Consider the following 20,757-nt stretch of genomic DNA (forward strand, 5'->3'; position numbering starts at 1 on the left):
CCGGGGAGAGTGGAGGTTTCCACTCTAGCCTGACACTCGCGGCCGCCCAGGAAAGCATGTCCTTCATTTCCGCATCAGCCTGGGACTGGATGACCATTCCCAAAGGAGGAAGCCCAGTCGAAGCCTCTATGTCTTACTGGACGAGCCCACTCTCCGATGCTACGCTCGATAACTCATCCTCTTCCCGGGCTCTGAACGAGGGGTCGAACTCGCCCTGAGACAAGCTGGTAATCTCGTCCGTGCGCGCGACCGGGGCAAGCGAGCGTGCTGGGGAATGGGAGTTCTGTGGGGGGATACCCGGCAGAGGTGGTCCCATTGAGGTCCCCAAATCGCCCCCAGTGCTAACCAGCAGGGCCTCATACCCGTAGGTAGAAGGACCAAGGCGGGGAGCCATTGGGGTGGCTTGCTTTCTTACGAATGCAAGCCACGACCGCAACGTTGCTATGGTCATGTTCTCGCAATGAGGACATGACCATCCATGAATGATGTCTCCGCATGGACAGCGCCCAGACACGTAAGACAGCGATCGTGGCCATCGGAAGCGGAGAGGTAACAACCGCAACCAGGAATAACACACAATCGGAAAGGCATCTTTAAAAAGACACGTCTTTAAAAAGACGTTCCGTGTGTGCTGCTCTTTCAGAAAGAAAATATACTCTTTTAGAATATACTTTTTAAATGTTCTGCCGAAGCACCCAGGGGCGTTCTCTGCAAACCACAGATGCAGAGGGGGAGAAGCCGCTGAAATGCACCGTAAGATCCAGCAGAGAGAGGTGAATGAACTCAGCGGATGAATTCAGCTCAATGAATAGAACCGCTTGGCTCTGAAAAGAAAATCTGAATGAGTGTTTGCATACCAGATCCTTTTATACCCGTATGTCTGGAGGAGTGACATGCAAATTCCACTCATCAATTCTCATTGGCCTTATAAAAAAAGATCAGAGGTGTTTGGGGCTCCCAAGAGTGACCCCTAGTGTCACTACATCGACACAACGTCGAGTGAGTGACAGATAGGGAACTTTCAAGTTATTGCATTAACTTAAATAACATGGTTCCCACACTTTTTGATCAATGAGCTTCCAAGACTTTTCCAGTCATTTGTGATTACTAAAATTTTACGGAGAATGTCATCACAAGGTACAATTTCTAGCCAATTAAATTTTTTAGAGTTGAGAATAATTAGAAAATTACCATGATTTTTAAAATTTTATTAATTTCCATTACTTTTTAATGCCTGGGAATCACAATTCCCTTATTTATCCACATATTTCCAGGTTTTCCATGACCATGGGAACCCTGAAGTAAATACAACTAATTAAATTTACATTCATTTTTGACTTACTAATTTCCATGGCTTTAAAAGTCATTTGACATTACTTGATAAGGAAGGCATTATTTAAAAAATCACTTTATAGAGATTGCAAAGAAGGATTTCCATTCATTTGTCAGGTACTAATCATTTAAATGAAAATGATTATAACCATCATACTTACTAATCACTGCCCTTTGTGTATTAGTGTACCAGTGGTCTTCAACCATTTTCAGGCCAAGGACCCCTTGGTGGGTAGAGAGACGGAACCGGCACCCCTGTTACATATTGTATAAAACTGAGTGTCGCTTTTTTTGCCTATAAAAACTTGTATGGGACAACAGAGTCACGTGACACCATGCGATGATCGGATGTGTGAACGGCGAGCTCTGCACACTTTGCTAGTTTTAATACTTTTAATTACATAAACCGGTGAGAATCGATACACTCTGTTCCATAACTGTTCTAGGAGGACAATATGTCAAAGAATTCAAAATCCTGAGTCAAGTTGACGCCCCCGAGCAGGCCGTGAGCCTGGGAGTCGATTTAGTCGGAGAGGTGCGGGAAATGCGGCGAGAGATGCTGAATATGTTGGCAATGCTGACGAAAGTTGTTGCTGACTTGGAGGATCTTGCTGTGATACGTCGATCGATCACTGCCATGGAGGTGAAGTTCTCTGATGTGGTTACAAGAGTGGGGTATGTCGAGAAATTGATCGATTATCTGGAATCATCGGAGAGGGAATTATCTGCTAATCCGCTAGCGACCAAGGTGGATTTGGAGTGTGTCTGGGAGAAGTTGGAGGACATGGAGAACCGTAGCCAGCGGAATAATGTCCGTTTTGTCAGAATTCCTGAGGGTGAAGAAGGACAGGACATGGTGAAATTCCTAGATGGGCTCCTTCCGAATCTGCTCGAAATAGCAGGCCATAAGCTGGAAATCGAGTGAGCTCACATGGTTCCTGCTTGTCGAGCCATGGAGGGAGGCAGGCCCCGATCAATTCTGGCCAAATTCCTGAGATCATCTGATAAAGATCTTGTGTGACGCGAGGCGAGGAGTAAAGGAAGGCTTTCTTGGAAAAATCACATCATTTTCTTGTTCCCAGACTTTGCGAATTTGACAAGAGAGAAATGTGATTGATTCAAGGAATGCAAGAAACATTTACATCAACGGAAGGTCACTTTTTCACTGATATTCCTGGCCAAATTGAGAATAGATGCTAAGGAGGGCCGTAAAACATTCACATGCCCACAGCAAGCGATGTCCTTCATAAAGTCAATGGAGTGAGTAACTCATCTTGTGGTACTCACTTTGCAGCCAAGTGGACTGGCTCACTAAACATTTCCTTGACTGTTTGAAGAATCTGTGTGCTTTTTTTGTGCTGGTTCCGCCTAGCGGCTGGAGCTTTTTTTTAGAGTAACACACCTTCAAGACAGATTTATGGATGAATCTACAGGCTATTTGTGTTTATTCCGCCTAATGGCTGAGTTTGTTTTATAGATTATCTTTTGCTGTGTAATTCTGTCTCACAAAATTTGAGTACAAACACAGGACTTGAGTAATCCGACAGCAAGGTTTGTTCTGGGGGAAGTTCAGGTTTTGATGGTCGCACCATTGATTGGAAAGTGGTCTTTATAATCTTGTTTTTGACACACTATTTTATATTATATGTCAAAATGTCAAATGTTAATATGAGTCGATTGTCTCTCTCCACATGAAATGTGAATGGGTTGAGGCACCCCATAAAAAGAAGGAAGGTTATTTCTCTTCTTAAGCGTAAGGAATATGATATAGTGTTTCTTCAAGAAATGCACCTTTCTCTGCAAGAAGCTGAAAAATTTGGAAAGATATGGGGTGGGAATTGTTTTTATAGTGCTGGCTCGAGTAAGAGCAGGGGAGTCATTACGCTGATAAGTAAACTACAATTCAAATGTCTCAAACAGAGTAAAGATAAATTAGAAGAGTCATTATTGTTATAGCTGAAATTCAGAGACAAAGTCTTATTCGGGCTAATATTTACGCACCTAACATTGATGATCAGGGCTTTTTTATGGATCTTGAAGGGATGTTGCAAGCCGCTGGCACCCCTCATGAAATAATATTGGGAGGAGACTTTAATCTTTTGAGGGACTCAGTCCTTGATCAAAGTGAAGCAAAAGTGTGCAAATCAAAATCAAATCAAATCACTTTATTGTCACACAGCCATATACACAAGTGCAATGGTGTGTGAAATTCTTGGGTGCAGTTCCGATCAACATAGCAGTCGTGACAGTGATGAGACAGTACCAATTTACAATAACATCAGATTAACACAGCACAATTTAAACATCTGATATACACATAATTACACACAACAATATACAAATAATAACATACACTGTACAGTATACAATACGCACTATATAGATACACATTATTCAATAAAAAAAAATAATAATAAAATATAAAAAGTATATATAGTATATATAGAATTTACAGCATTGTACTGTATTGACATTCAGGCTGTCGGTTGATAGTCAATTGTTAAGAGAGAACATAATATAATACTAATATAATTTATGACAGTCCGGTGTGAGATATAAGAGTAAGGGTAATAAAAGGCAGTGCTAATGAATTTTGATCGTGGGAGATCAAGAGTTCAGAAGTCTGATTGCTTGGGGGAAGAACTGTCATGGAGTCGGCTGGTGTGGGTCCTGATGCTGCAATACCGCCTACCTGATGGTAGCAGTAAGAAGCAGCCCATGGCTCGGGTGGCTGGAGTCTCTGATGATCCTCCGAGCTTTTTTCACACACCGCCTTGTATATATTTCCTGGAGGGAGGGAAGCTCACCTCCGATGATGTGTCTGGCAGTTCGCACCACCCTTTGCAGTGCTTTGCGGTTGTGTGCGGTGCTATTGCCATACCAGGCGGAGATGCAGCCAGTCAGGATGCTCTCTTCAGTGCAGGTGTAGAACCGTGTGAGGATGTCGCGGTTCATTCCAAACTTCCTCAGCTGTCTCAGGTAGAAGAGGCGCTGATGAGCCTTCTTCACAACGACTTCAGTGTGGATGGACCACGTGAGTTCCTCATTGATGTGGACACCCAGGAACTTGAAGCTGCTGACTTTCTCCACTGGTGCTCCATTGATGGTGATGGGACTGTGTTCTCTGTATTTTCTTCTGAAGTCCACCACAAGCTCCTTTGTCTTACTGACATTGAGGGAGAGGTTGTGCTCCTGACACCAGTGTGTCAGAGTGTGCACCTCCTCTCTGTAGGCTGTTTCATCATTGTCAGTGATCAGACCTACCACCGTCGTGTCATCAACAAACTTAATGATGGCATTGGAGCTATGTGTTGCCACACAGTCATGTGTGTACAGGTGCATCTCAATAAATTAGAATGTTGTGGAAAAGTTCATTTATTTCAGTAATTCAACTCAAATTGTGAAACTCGTGTATTAAATAAATTCAGTGCACACAGACTGAAGTAGTTTAAGTCTTTGGTTCTTTTAATTGTGATGATTTTGGCTCACATTTAACAAAAACCCACCAATTCACTATCTCAACAAATTAGAATATGGTGACATGCCAATCAGCTAATCAACTCAAAACACCTGCAAAGGTTTCCTGAGCCTTCAAAATGGTCTCTCAGTTTGGTTCACTAGGCTACACAATCATGGGGAAGACTGCTGATCTGACAGTTGTCCAGAAGACAATCATTGACACCCTTCACAAGGAGGGTAAGCCACAAACATTCATTGCCAAAGAAGCTGGCTGTTCACAGAGTGCTGTATCCAAGCATGTTAACAGAAAGTTGAGTGGAAGGAAAAAGTGTGGAAGAAAAAGATGCACAACCAACCGAGGGAACCGCAGCCTTATGAGGATTGTCAAGCAAAATCGATTCAAGAATTTGGGTGAACTTCACAAGGAATGGACTGAGGCTGGTGTCAAGGCATCAACCACACACAGACGTGTCAAGGAATTTGGCTACAGTTGTCGTATTCCTCTTGTTAAGCCGCTCCTGAACCACAGACAACGTCAGAGGCATCTTACCTGGGCTAAGGAGAAGAAAAACTAGACTGTTGCCCAGTGGTCCAAAGTCCTCTTTTCAGATGAGAGCAAGTTTTGTATTTCATTTGGAAACCAAGGTCCTAGAGTCTGGAGGAAGGGTGGAGAAGCTCATAGCCCAAGTTGCTTGAAGTCCAGTGTTAAGTTTCCACAGTCTGTGATGATTTGGGGTGCAATGTCATCTGCTGGTGTTGGTCCATTGTGTTTTTTGAAAACCAAAGTCATTGCACCCGTTTACCAAGAAATTGTGGAGCACTTCATGCTTCCTTCTGCTGACCAGCTTTCTAAAGATGCTGATTTCATTTTCCAGCAGGATTTGGCACCTGCCCACACTGCCAAAAGCACCAAAAGTTGGTTAAATGACCATGGTGTTGGTGTGCTTGACTGGCCAGCAAACTCACCAGACCTGAACCCCATAGATTCTCTATGGGGTATTGTCAAGAGGAAAATGAGAAACAAGAGACCAAAAAATGCAGATGAGCTGAAGGCCACTGTCAAAGAAACCTGGGCTTCCATACCACCTCAGCAGTGCCACAAACTGATCACCTCCATGCCACGCCGAATTGAGGCAGTAATTAAAGCAAAAGGAGCCCCTACCAAGTATTGAGTACATATACAGTAAATGAACATAATTTCCAGAAGGCCAACAATTCACTAAAATGTTTTTTTTATTGGTCTTATGATGTATTCTAATTTTTTGAGATAGTGAATTGGTGGGTTTTTGTTAAATGTGAGCCAAAATCATCACAATTAAAAGAACCAAAGACTTAAACTACTTCAGTCTGTGTGCATTGAATTTATTTAATACACGAGTTTCACAATTTGAGTTGAATTACTGAAATAAATGAACTTTTCCACGACATTCTAATTTATTGAGATGCACCTGTATAAGAAATACAGTAGTGGGCTGAGAACACAGCCTTGTGGGGCTCCAGTGTTGAGGGTCAGTGATTAGGAGATGTTGCTGCCTATTCTAACCACCTGGTGTCTGCTTGACAGGAAGTCCAGGATCCAGCTGCACAGCGAGCTGTTTAAGCCCAGAGCCCTAAGTTTCTCATCAAGCTTGGAGGGCACTATGGTGTTGAATGCTGAGCTGTAGTCTACAAACAGCATTCTCACATAAGTGTTCTTTTTTTCCAGGTGGGAGAGAGCAGTGTGTATTGTAGATGCAATGGCATCATCAGTGGAGCGGTTGTTGCGGTAAGCAAACTGCAACGGGTCAAGAGAGAGAGGCAGCACAGAGCAGATATAATCTCTGATTAGTCTCTCAAAGCATTTGCTGATGATGGGGGTCAGAGCAACAGGACGCCAGTCATTTAAGCAAGTTATTTTTGATTGCTTTGGAACAGGCACAATGGTGGATGTTTTAAAGCGTGTGGGGACTACAGACAAAGAGAGGGAAAGGTTGAAAATGTCCGTAAAAACACCAGCCAGCTGGTTCGCGCACGCTCTGATGACACGGCCCGGAATGCCGTCTGGGCCCGTGGCTTTGCGGATATTCACCCGTCGGAAGGATCAGGTTACATCCGCTACAGAGACAGAGAGTGAACTAACCTCTGTAGCTTCGGCCACGAGAGCTCTCTCCACGAGGGTGGTGTTATTTCCCTCAAAAGGTTCAGAATTATTTGTGTGATGTTTTGAACGGTCAATTTTTGCTTTGTCCCAGACTCTGTATTTTGGGTGATGGGGCGGTCATGAATTTGGGGGATAATCACATTAAAAATTGGGTTCTGACCGGTCTTGTGAACAGCAGGCTAGTAATTTTAAGGGGTTGGAATTCAAGTGGAGCACTCTCTTTTTCGGAGTGGTGTGTGAAAATGGGGAGGGTAGCTGCATTTGAGGAAGTGGTAAGTAGAAGGCTGGGGTTTAGGGACTTATTTGTTAAAAAATGGGGCAAATATTTAGTTTTTTGGGGTACTCTCAGGGAGGGGATGTGGAGAGTGTAGTTTAGTTTAATCATATATGTTTATTATTATTTCATTTTATTTATTTATTTATTTGGATTGTATATGTATTATTATGTGGGACCAGAGGGGTGTTCGTTGGGGGTCAGCGTGGGATTGTATTAATGGGGTTTAAATGTTAAATGTTGATTCTTCGTATATGTGTTGAGTTTTTCTCTGTCATGTGTTCATGAAAAAAAGATGCTGACTACCACACCTGAAGTAGCAAGTTCGAATCCAGGGCATGCTGAGTTACTCCAGTCAGGCTTCCTAAGCAACCAATTGGCCCGGTTGTTAAGGTTGGTAGAGTCACGTTGGGTAAACCTCCTCGTGTTTTTTTTTTTTTTTTTTTTTTTTTATTAACAATTTTTGTATTGATTCCATTTAACAAATTAAAAAAAACTTAACAGAATATGTGGAATCAGATTATATAAATGTACAACCCTTCCCCCGAACATTAACCCCCCCACCCGACACAAACATGCACCCCCAGTGGTCAAATGCCAATTGACAATAACACACAAACAGACAATAAAACGTCATGGTTACTTGTGTAACCTCCGTTCCCTGATGGAGGGAACGAGGCGTTGTGTCGATGTAGTGACACTAGGGGTCACTCTTGGGAGCCCGAGACACCTCTGGTCTTTGATAAAAGGCCAATGAAAATTGGCGAGTGGTATTTGCATGCCACTCCCCCGGACATACGGGTATAAAAGGAGCTGGTGTGCAACCTCTCATTCAGATTTTATGCTGAGGAGCCAAGACAAGGTCTGGCCATTTCAGCGGGTAGTTCAGCGTTGTGGGAGGAGGGACACAACGTCTCGTTTCCTCCATCAGGGAATGGAGGTTACACCAGTAACCATGACATTCCCTATCTGTCACTCACTCGACGTTGTGTCGATGTAGTGACACTAGGGGTCCCTATAAAATATGCCGCAACTGGCTGAACTGTGTTTCGTGAACTGGCGGTGTGTGACGGGCAGACAACTGTATGCCTCGTAACCAGCACACCAGGCTGACACGTAACCTCCCCCAAGGGGAGGACACCGTGGAGACCACACCTCGCCCAGAGATAGGGGGGATATTTATGTGGAAAATATATCACATGGTCTTGCCAAACTATGTCGGAAGTATGTCACGTGGAGAAGTTTCATGGTAGATCCTATCCAACAGGGGAGGAGTTACTACAAACATAGAGACTGTGGCATAGGGGCCTCCGCCCAAGGAAGACGCAGTTTGCCAACAGGGAAATGAATTAGCGGAAGATATACATCGCATGGGGTTACCTACAGGGAACCGCCACATGCGGAGCACCTACCCCAGAAAAGGGCTTTTAGTTAGAACGTGTACTGGGCTGGCAGCGAGTCTCTCCAAAAACTCGACTGCCACAGGGCTCGGAGGAAGTCAACCAGGGAACATAGTTTGTGAACACTACTGAGAGTTAATGGCGCACATCTTCAGCTCGGAGGAGGTGAAAGGCGCTATGTGCAAGTGATTCACCCGGCCGGCTATCCCGGGCTTATCCACTTGTATTGTGTGCCACTACCCGGGACGAAACCGGTTCCTTGCAAAGGTGCTGGGTGTTGCCCAGCCAGCTGCTCTGCAAATGTCTCTTAGGGCCCAGGAGGCCGCTACACCCCTGGTAGAATGGGCTCATAGCCCTACCGGGGGCGGCATGTCCTGGGCGTGATATCCCATAGCTATGGCATTAATGAGCCAGTGGGTGATCCTCTGCTTGGAGACAGTGCTTCCTTTCCGCTGTGCACAAAAGCAGACAAAGAGTTGCTCAGAGATCCTAAAGCTCTGTGTGCGATCCAAATAGATGCGTAAAGTGCGCACTGGACACAGCAACAACAGGGCTGGGTCTGCCTCCTCCTGGGGCAGCGCTCGCAGGTTCACCATCTGGTCCCTTAAAGGGGTCTTGGGAACCTTGGGCACATAGCCCGGTCGGGGTCTCAAGATCACGTGAGAGTAGCCCGGACCGAAATCCAGGCAGGTTTCGCTGACAGAGAACGCTTGCAGGTCTCCTACCCTCTTGATGGAGGTGAGCGCAGTCAGGAGGGCTGTCTTCAAGGAGAGTGCCTTAAGCTCAGCTGACTGCAAAGGCTCAAAGGGGGCTCTCTGTAGACCCTGAAGAACTACAGAGAGGTCCCATGAGGGAACGAGGCGTGGTCTGTACGGGTTCAGCCTCATGGCGCCTCTCAGGAACCTGATGATCAGGTCGTGCTTCCCTAAGGACTTACCGTCCACTGTGTCGTGGTGTGCTGCTATAGTGGCTACGTACACCTTCAAAGTGGAAGGGGACAGCCGCCCTTCCAACCTCTCCTGGAGGAAGGAAAGCACCGATCCGATTGCGCATCTCTGGGGGTCTTCCCATCGGGAAGAACACCACTTAGTGAACGGGTGGTAGACCGCTTAGGTCTTCCACATCCCATCCAGGGGCCAGACATGGAGATTCCAGAGGTCTGGTTGCGGGTGCCAGATGGTGCCCCATCCCTGAGAAAGAAGGTCCTTCCTCAGGGGAATTCGCTTCCGTAGGAGGGTGGCGATCTCCACGCGCAAGGTAGCAGTGTTTTCGTCCTTCACCAAGTGGATACTGCTGAACCTGGGCGGACGCCTGGTGAACTGAATCGCGTAGCCGAGTTTGACAGTCCGGATCAGCCATCGTGATGGATTGGAAAGCGCAAGCCATGCATCCAAGCTCCATGCGAGGGGGACCAAAGGGACAACCTCGTCGGACGTACCGGCAGATGGGGCCTCGCGGCGGGGTGGAGCTCAAGGTGCCACACCATGTCGTGGCCGTGCTGAGTCTAGGGACCTGGCTCCTTGTGACCACCCCCGGAACAGCCTGGGATGGGGGAGGAAGAGGCCTGTCCTCGCAACCCATGGAGACTGTCACATCGGGGGCGGATCTGTGCCACAGCTGGGCGCGCAGGGGCAGGGAGACCGCTGCTGGAGCGCCAATCCTGCAAGTATTAAAGGTGGCCGGTGTTCATGATGACGGCCATGCACACCGGGTATGTGACCCAGGGAATGAGGAAACCGCTCTTTTGCTGAACTGTTGGATACCGCAGCCACTTGGGCATGCGGCAAAATCAAATGAAAAAGCAACAAAAGTTTCTCCTCCCGGCCCTCCACCGGGGGATGGAGTGATCTTCTTACTAGCTCCAAAGCAGTGGGTTTTGTAGACCCTGGGTCGCCCGTCTCAGGGGCGCTTTGAAGCCTTTCGTGGGTTCTTGGTGGCCGGCCGTGAGATAGGTGGCATCTGCTTCCTGCGGTGGGCTCCACGCCGGGGCCGGGCTGAATGGGCAGGCTGCGGCAGAGCCGGTGCAGTCATTGCAGGGGGACGCCCTTGGCGATGAGCAGACGGGGTGTGGGATCTTGAGCCGCGCCGGGGCAGGATATGCCAGATAGCCTCCATCTGCTGCTTCACCGTCGAGAACTGCTGGGCAGAGTCCTCAGCGGTGTCGCCGAATAGGCCAGCCTGGGAGATAGGGGCAGCAAGGAACCGTGTCTTGTCGGCCTCACCCATCTCGACCAGGTTGAGCCAAAGGTGGCGCTCCTGGACCACAAATGTGGACATCGCCTGCCTGAGAGACCGCACCATGACCATCGTCCCCTGGAGAGTGAGGTCGGTCACCAAGCGCAGTTCCTGCATCAGATCTGGGGCGGAACTACCCTCGTGCAGTTCTTTTAGCGCCTTGGCTTGGTGGACCTGCAGGAGAGCAATGCAGGGCAGAGGCGGCTTGTCCAGCAGCAGTGTAGGCTTTGGACATCAGGGAAGATGTGAACCTACAGACCTTGGACGGGAGCTTTGGGCGTCCGTGCCAGGTGGCGGTGCTCTGCGGCTATAGGTGCACCGCGAGCGCCTTATCCACTGGGGGAATCAACATATAGCCCCTGGCCGCCCCGCCATCAAGGGTAGTAAGGGCGGGGGAGCTGAGAAATCGGGACCGGGCAGTAAAAGGTGCCTCCCACGATTTTGTCAGCTCCTTGTGCACTTCTGGGAAGAAAGGCACTGGAGCGGGCGTGGCTGCTTTGAGCGGCGCCACCAGCCCAGGAACCAATCATTGAGCCGCGAGGGTTCGGGGGAGAGTGGAGGGTTCCACTATAGCCCAACGCTCGCGGCCGCCCGGGAAAGCATGTCCATCATTTCCGCATCAGCCTGTGACTGGGCAATCGTCCCCGAAGGGGGGAGCCCAGCTGAGGCTTCTGCGTCCGACTAGATAAGCCCACTCTCCGATGCTGCGCTCGAGAGCTCATCAGCTTCGCGGGCTCCGAACAAGAGGTCGAACTCGCCATGAGACGAGCTGGCGGACTCATCCGGAAACCCGATCAGGGCAGATGAGCATGCTGGGGAATGGGAGGTCCGCGGGGGGATACCCGGCGGAAATCGCCCCCAGTGCTAGCCGCGCTGGCCTCATACCCATAGGTTGAAGGACCAAGGCGGGGAGCCGCTGGGGTGGCTTGCTTTCTTATGAAAGCAAGCTGCCGCAACCGCAACGTTGCCATGGTCAAGTTCTCACAGTGAGTACATGAACCATCCACGAACGCTGTCTCCACGTGGGTCGAGCCCAGACATGAAAGACAGCGATCGTGACCATCTGAAGTTGAGAGGTAATGACCGCAACCAGGAATAACACACAAACGGAAAGTCATCTTTAAAAAGATGCGTCTTTAAAAAGACGTTCTGTGTGTGCCGCTCTTTTAGAGAAATATATTCTTTTAGGAAAATATACTCTCTTTTTTCTGCCGAAGCACCCAGGGGCATTCTCTGCAGTGCACCAGTGCAGAGGAGGGAGAAGCCGCTGAAATGCGCCGTCAGATCCAGCAGAGGTGAATGAACATTCAGCTCAGTAAACATCGACCGTTTGGCTCCGAAGAGAAAATCTGAATGAGTGGTTGCAAGCCAGCTCCTTTTATACCTGTATGTCCGGGGGAGTGGCATGCAAATACCACTTGCCAATTTTCATTGGCCTTTTATCAAAGACCAGAGATGTCTTGGGCTCCCAAGAGTGACCCCTAGTGTCACTACATCGACACAATTTCGAGTGAGTGATAGATAGGGAACAGCGGAAAATATTTAGAAACATAAAAAACATCAAAAGTATACATTCAAAACCAAAAAGTTTGAAACATACACATTTAAAACAACAAGTCTCTCTCCACTGCCCCTCCCCGAGAGCCTTCTAAAAAGGCTAAATAGCTGCCCCATTTCTTAATGAACAAATCTATGTTGCCTAGCCTCCTATATGACAACTCTTCAAATGCCGCTACCCTGCCCATCTCCACGTACCACTCACGAAACGAGGGCACTCCAGCCAACTTCCATCCCCTAAGGATGACCTGTCTGCCGATCATAACAACGGCCAGGACCCAATTCTTCATGCATTTATCCCCTACATCAATGACCACCCCATCGCCTAAAATACAGAGTCTGGGGCAAAATGAAATTTGAGTACCCAATATGTTACACATAAAACTCTGAACCCTCAACCAAAATTCTTGGATTTTAACACACCACCAAAAAACATGGGTTGTGTCCCCATCTTCTGATTGACATCGCCAGCAGGTGGGTGTGTCTTTAAGACCAAGCCTATAAAATCTAGAGAGGGTCCAACAGAATCGATGTAAAATCTTAAATTGCATAAGGTGCGCCCCTGCATCTCTAGATGTAGACTTTAAGTTTTTTAGAATCCTAACTCACACTCCATCCTCCAATACGAAGTTTAAATCTTTCTCACATAATCTCTTGAGAGAAGTTGAAGTTCCGTCCTCCAGACTCTGAATTAGCAGGGAGTAATACACTGATGCCTCATGGCCTTTTCCAAAAGCAGTAATCACCACTTCCAGAGTATCTGCCATTTTATGGGGGTGTATGCTACTCCCAAAAATAGTAGAAAACAGGTGGTGCGGTTGTAAATACCTAAAGAATTGAGACCTGGGAATCCTAAAATGTTGAACCATATTTTCAAAGGATCTCAACACTCCACTCTCATACAAGTCACCGAGCGTACTAACCTCCCTCACAATCCACTCTGTCCAGCAGAAAGGGGACTTATTAATACATAACATTGGGTTCAGCCATATACTCGAAGCAACTTTTAAATAAATGTAGAATTATACACTACGGACACTTTTTTCCATACCATGTGCAAATGCGAGATAACGGTGTGTAACTTAACTTCTCCGGTTAGTTTGATAGAAACGCCACGCGTTACACGAGATCTTTATCGGATCATCTCAGAAATATGGCCAGAATTGATCCTGTCTCCCTCCGCGGATCTCCAAGCTTATGGCCTGTTATGTCAAGCAGATTCGGAAGGAGCCCATCCAGGAATTTCCCCATATCCTGACCCTCTTCGGCCTCAGGAGTTCGAACATTACGGACGTTATTCTGCTGGCTACGGTTCTCCATGTCCTCCAACTTCTCCCAGACACGCTCCAAATCCACCTTGGTTGCTAGCAGATTAGCAGATAATTCCCTCTCCGATGACTCCAGATAATCGATCTGTTTCTCGACATCCCCCACTCTTGTAATCACCTCAGAGTACTTAATCTCCATGGCAGTGATCGATCGACGTACAGTATCACAGCAAGATCCTCCAAGTCAGCAATAACCTTCGTCAGCATTGCCGACATGCCCAACATCTCTCGCCGCATCTCTCCAACCAAATTGGCTCCCTGGTTCGCGGCCTGCTCAGGGGTATCAGCTTGAGCACGTAAGTTTCTTTTAATGTCTCCAGAGCCTGAGGATTTTGAATTCTTTGACATATTGTCCTCCTAGAACAGTTATGGAACAGAGTGTATCGAATCTCACCGGTTTATATCATTAAAAGTGTTAAAACTAGCAAAGTGCGCAGAGCTCGCCGTTCACACATCTGTTCCTCGCATGGCGTCACGTGACTCCCCCCCTTCCACAGAATTATTCATTCCTTTTCTAAGTCCTCAGGATACAGAGTGAATTGGCCTAAATCCGAAGCTTTGTCTCTGACAGCGTACTGCCCGGTAACAGTTTTTCAGCCAGGCATCTTCCAGTGGCCCAAACAGGGCATTAAGTATTTGGGTATTTTATTCCCAGCAAACTTGTGTGATTTAGTTAGAGTTAATTTTGACCCTTTAATAAAACGATTTTCGAGCGATTTGGGTAGATGGGCTTCATTACATTTATCTATGACTGGGAAGGTTAATGTTATTAAAATGATTTGTATTACAGAATTCATCTATCTGCTACAATCTCTCCCTATAGATGCCCCCATCTTGTATTTCAAGCAATTTAAAATGGTGTGGTGGTGGTGTAGTGGACTAAAACACTGACCTAGTAAGCAAAAGGTTGTTGGTTCAATACCCACAACCATCACCATTGTGTCCTTGAGCAAGGCACTTAACTCCAGGTTGCTCCAGGGGGATTGTCCCTGTAATAAGGGCACTGTAAGTCGCCTTGAATAAAAGCATCTGCCAAATGCATAAATGTAAATTTGATAGCATAGCAAATTCCTTCATTTGGAATGGTAAACATATCAGATTACATTTCAGTAAGTTACAAAGGCCGACTGACAAAGGTGGGCTAGGCCTGCCCAAGATTTTGTTTTATTATTATGCATTCAGTCTCAGACATTTGGCTCATTGGTCACTTCCACCTGAGAGAGCCCCTCCCTTGTTTTGTATTGAACAGGAAGTTCTTGCCCCTATTTTGCCATTGCAATGCCTTTCTATCAAACTAACCAGAGAAGTTAAGTTACACCCCGTTATCTCACATTTGCACTCAGTACAGATAAAAGTGTCCAGAGTGTTTATTCGGACATTTATTTAAATGTTGCCCCGAGCACATGGCTGAACCCAAAATGATGTATTAATAAGGTCCCTTTCTGCTGGTCAGAGTGGATTGTGAGGGAGGTTAATACGCTCAGTGACCTATATGAGAGTGGAGTGTTGAGATCGTTTGAAAATATGGTTAAACATTTTGGGATTCCCAGGTCTCAATTCTTTAGGTATTTACAGCTGCACCACCTGCTCTGTACTATTTTTGGGAGTAGCATACACCCCCCTAAAGCAGCAGATACACAGGGAGTGGTGATTATTGCTTTTGGAAAAGGTCATGAGGCATCAGTGTATTACTCCATGCTAATTCAGAGTCTGGGGGACAGAGCTTCAACTTCTCTCAAGAGATTATGGGAGAAAGATTTAAACTTGGTATTGGAGGAGGGAGTGTGGGCTAGGATTCTAAAAAACGACAAGTCTACATATAGAGATGCAAGGGTGCACCTTATGCAATTTAAGATTTTACATCGATTCTATTGGACCCCCTCTAGATTGTATAGGCTTGGTCTTAAAGTCACACCCATCTGCTGGCGATGCCAGTCAGAAGATGGAGACACAACCCATGTTTTTTGGTGGTGTGTTAAGATCCAAGAATTTTGGTTGAGGGTTCAGAATTTTATGTGTGACATATTGAACACTCAAATTTCATTTTGCCCCAGACTCTGCATTTTGGGCAATGGCGCGATCATTAATATAGGGGATAGACACATAAAAAGTTGGTTCCTAGCCGTAGTTATGATCAGCAGATGGATTGTTCTTAGGGGATCAGTTATAAGTTGATTCCGTATTTTCTGTTATTTTTATTTAATTTGTTGAAGGGAATCAATAAAATGTTTTTAAAAAAATTCTTTTTTTTTAAATGTGTATGGTAAGCTACCATATTATTGTATGTATATACTTCATGATGTTTACATTGCAAAGCAATTGAAATAATCATTAAATGCTGCCCTGCTGAAAAGACCAGCTAAAACCAGCATAAGCTGATTGGCAGGTTTTGTCTTGTTGCCCAGCCTGGTCATAGCTGGTCATGCTGATCAGGCTGGTTTTAGAGGGGTTTTGAACACTTTTATTAGGCTGGTCAGGCTGGTCTTTGCTGGCCTTAGATAATTAGGCTGGTTTAAGCTAGGTGGCTAGCTGGTCTCCCAGCCTGACCAGCTAAAAAGTGTTCAAAACCCTTCTGAAACCAGCTAACTGACCAGCCCGGCTATTCAGCAGGGGTCTGAAACATTTTTGGCATTAAGTGACATTTTTAAATTTCCTTGTTAATCACTGCGCTAAAAAGTAAAGAGAATCCTCCTCCAAAAAGAAAGAAAAAACAGACAGATAGATAGACAGACAGACAGAAAAACAGACCATGCAGAATAAAACAACCTTTATAAGGTTACTAAAATGGAGTCTTCATCTCATGTCAGTGGTCGATTTTATACATATTTCAAAATTACTGTTTATTTCATTGATTAAAAAGTTTTAATGAGGAAATCATTGACTGAGTGCACCTTTAATTATGTTGATTTGAGAGTTACCATCTTGTGTGTGTGGAATGTTAAGGACTGTGTATGCCATCTTGATAATCTCAGCAATAACTACATGTATTTATATACACCAGGCAAGTAGGCTATTGTTCTGAAAGCAAAAAGCAACTAATAATAAAAGAAACTGTAGGCTGTCATCTGCTCTACAGCACAGCATGACCAACGCCAAGCAGACACCTTTACTTACATGAACCTCCACTGCAGCGCTGCTGAACCTGATGTGGCTCGTGATAAGCATGGTCGTGTGAATGGTTTGTCTGGGCTGGCCGCTTCTGCTGACTAGCACAGTAGTCACACTTTCAGATTAGGCATGCAGGTGCGATGGAATTTAACATGTCGATGGATTAAAATACATACTCCTCTCTCTCACTATCATTTGCGTGTGAGTGAGTGATTATTACAAACGCCAATAGTTGATCAAACAATAATTTGCGGACACCCTGCGGTACCACCACCGACCCCCTTTGTGTCACGGACCCCCTGTTGAAGACACTTGGTGTACACAAAGAGCAATTTCTAGCTGATGAAATATTTTAAAACTTAGCATAACTAGGAAAATTTATATTCACTATAAAAATTTCCATAACTTTTCCTGGCCTGGAAATTTAAATGTATATATTACGAAATATTTCAGGTTTTTTATGACTGTGGGAACAGTGTTAAATATACTGGGAGAATATAAATCTCAGAATTGCAGGGCTTGGCTAAGGCATCCCCTCACTAGATTTGCCACCAGCTGATTGAAGATGAAATTATTATGCAGTGTCTAGAGTTGTGATAACATTTTAGACTTGTACAATGTAGATTTGTCAATTTTATGATTTTAATCAAAGACATAAATTCCACATCCCTTACCTGTGAGATTCCTGAGACGTAGCTCCCTCAGACCGAGTCCTGCCTGACTGTGGTGAATGTTGTCATGTACTGCGAGAGCATAGCTGGAGTTATAGAGTTGACTGCCACGTATGATGCGCAGACTGTCCAAAGGAACTGATTGCACTGAAACGTGAGATATCAGCACATAACCCTGAACCTCCACTACACCCTACACACAAAGACAAGAGATACAAACAACTTTTAATTTTCAGCATTATATAAAACTCTTAAAGTGAAACAAAGATAAACTTTAAGACTCACCATAAGTTTATAAAAATGCTAAATTTAAAAATGGCAAACAATTCTTCGCTGCATGTTGTGCCCAACAACAGCATTTAGCTGTGAATATATTTACAATATCTCACAGCTTTCAGTGCCTTACTACTACTTTAAAAAGATCAGTACATAAGAAAATTATTATGGATCCAAATTTTCATTAAAACATCTTATTTAATTTTATTATGCAATTTTATTATTCATTAAGTGTTTGATGGAACAACACCCCTCCCTTGAATCATCGTCGCCCCACCTCTTCAAAGGACCATTCTTCAGCCAGGCTCACAACACAACTGGAGTGGGCAGGAGAGAAGAGAGGCACAGTGACTATTCCCCATTTGGCATCATGTAATGAGGTGGACCTGAAGTCAGAGGAGAGCCTCATCAATGCTGCATTTAAAAACCGAGCATGCCTCTATTCGAGAGACTGGTGTTTTCATGCTGGCATCCTTGCGTCACCGGACCCGCACCCTGGATCCCCGGCGCAAATTAGATGCGATGACGGAGACTGGAGCACTCACCAGTTGACGTGCCAGGAAGCCGGGCTGCCCCTTAAGCGTCACGGCCCAAAGAAGCTACAGGCTGCCTGAGAAGCCTCACGTCCCAGACCCAGGGCGCTGCCGCCAGACCCCGCCCATTATACCTGGACCTTATTCTCTTATCACCACCCTTTTGTCTTGAAGTGGGAGTTATTGAGTAAATGTTTGTTATTGTTTTTCCTGCATTAAAGTTATTCGCTGTCAGCCTAAGCTAAATTTAGAGTCACCGAATCACATTTAGGGCTCAATTTTTGTGAGAGCGCTAATTCTAAGTGCAAACATCCTCGTTAGTATTTCACCAGTAAACACCATAATACTTTAGCAATGGCAGACAAAACAGGAGAGAGGTCAAAGCAATGACATAGTAATTGCGCAAAAGAATGTAAGATACAAATGGTATACACTGTATTTCTATTCTTTTAGTGCATTGCATACAGCAATTTTTTACACTACTAAATTCTTATGAATAAACTGTCTTCATTTATATGGACGTTGCTTGGCAGGGAATGGAATATATAATAGGACACTTAAATGACCATACCCACTGACTTTGTGCGTATGACATATCCAGGGGTTAAATTAGGATTTTTGAGGAGGGGGATGTGTCATGTGTGCCAAAATAAAGGTTTTCCCAATTACATACTCATCACCCTTACTTACAGTATCACGATTTTACAGTAGTAACCGTAACTGTGGTTCCCTATCTGTCACTCACTCGAAGTTGTGTCGATGTAGTGACACTAGGGGTCACTCTTGGGAGCCCGAGACACCTCTGGTCTTTGATAAAAGGCCAATGAAAACTGGCGAGTGGTATTTGCATGCCACTCCCCTGGACATACGGGTATAAAAGGAGCTGGTATACAACCACTCATTCAGATTTTCTCTTCGGAGCCGAACGGTCATGCTCATTGAGCTGAATTCTACTGTACATTGAGCTAATTCTACATTCACCTCTGCTGGATCTGACGGTGCATTTCAGTGGGTTCTCCCTCCTCTGCACTGGTGCACTGCAGAGAACGCCCCTGGGCGCTTCAGCAGAAAACAAGATAGTATATTTTCTGAAAGAGCTTTTTTCCTCTAAAAGAGTATATATTTCTCTAAAAGAGCGGCACACACGGAACGTCTTTTTAAAGATGTGTCTTTTTAAAGATGCCTTTCCGATTGTGTGTTATTCCTGGTTGCGGTCATTATCTCTCAACTTCGGATGATCATGATCGCTGTCTTTCGTGTCTGGGCGCGACCCACATGGAGACAGCGTTTGTGGATGGTTCATGTTCTCATTGTGAGAACATGACCATGGCAACGTTGCGGTCGCGGCTTGCTTTCATAAGAAAGCAAGCCACCCCAGCGGCTCCCCGCCTCAGTCCTTCTACCTACGGGTATGAGGCCAGCGTGGCTAGCACTGGGGCCGATTTGGGGACCCCAATGGGATCGTCTCCGCCGGGTATCCCCCCGCAGACCTCCCATTCCCCAGCACGCTCGTCTGCCCCAATCGGGCTTCCGGATGAGTTCACAGCTCGTCTCATGGTGAGTCTGGATTCTTGTTCGGAGCACGTGAAGATGATGAGCTCTCGAGCGCATCATCAGGACTCAGTCTCCCTGACGGCGTGCCTTACGAACGAGCGCGCCCAGTCGGTGCTGGCCTGTTTGAAGGCGTTCAAACAGAAAACAGTGGTTCCACTGCTCCTGGGGCATATGGCATCCTCGACAGTGGCCACCCCGCTCGGGTTGATGCATATGAGGCCACTTCAGCACTGGCTCCAGACTCGAGTCCCAAAATGGGCATGGCGCCACGGGACACATCGCGTGGTCATCACGCTGGTGTGTCACCGTCTTTTCAGCCCTTGGACCGACCTCTCGTTTCTACGGGCAGGTGTTCCTCTAGAACTGGTCTCCAGGCACGTTGTGGTCATGACAGACACCTCCAAAATGGGCTGGGGCACTGTTTGCAACGGGCACGCAGTCGCCGGCCTCTGGACGGGTCCGCAGCTGCATTGGCACATCAACTGCCTCGAGTTGTCTGCTCGCCCTGTGGAGGCTCCGGCTGTTGATCCAGGGCAAGCACGTGTTAGTTCGGACAGACAACACGGCAATGGTAGCATATGTCAACCGCCAAGGCGGTCTGCGCTCTCGTTGTATGTCACAACTCGCCCGCCGTCTCCTCCTCTGGAGTCAGCAGCACTTCAAGTCGCTGCAAGCCACTCACATCCCGGGCAACCTCAACACTACAGCGGACGCGCTGTCACGGCAAGTTACCCTCAGGGGAGAGTGGATGAGCATCCTCAGGTGGTCCAGCTGATTTGGAGTCGATTCGGACGAGCACAGGTGGACCTGTTCGCCTCCCAAGAATCCTCCCAATGCCTGCTCTGGCACGCCCTCACCGAGGCTCCCCTCGGCATAGATGCACTGGCACA

General features: G+C 46.3%; 1 protein-coding gene across 3 annotated transcripts in view; it reads right to left on the reverse strand.

Moving 5' to 3' along the window:
- The window catches only part of LOC127422905 (receptor tyrosine-protein kinase erbB-2-like), a 163,217-nt gene that overhangs the window by 90,515 nt on the left and 51,945 nt on the right, over positions 1–20,757 (reverse strand). For all 3 annotated transcript variants that reach the window (XM_051666741.1, XM_051666743.1, XM_051666742.1), the window contains one exon: positions 17,508–17,697. In XM_051666741.1, the coding sequence (XP_051522701.1) occupies positions 17,508–17,697 (190 nt within the window). The remainder of the gene's footprint in view (positions 1–17,507; positions 17,698–20,757) is intronic.

This window comes from Myxocyprinus asiaticus, chromosome 32 (genome assembly GCF_019703515.2).
Source record: "Myxocyprinus asiaticus isolate MX2 ecotype Aquarium Trade chromosome 32, UBuf_Myxa_2, whole genome shotgun sequence".
NCBI classification, from domain to species: Eukaryota; Metazoa; Chordata; class Actinopteri; order Cypriniformes; family Catostomidae; genus Myxocyprinus; species Myxocyprinus asiaticus.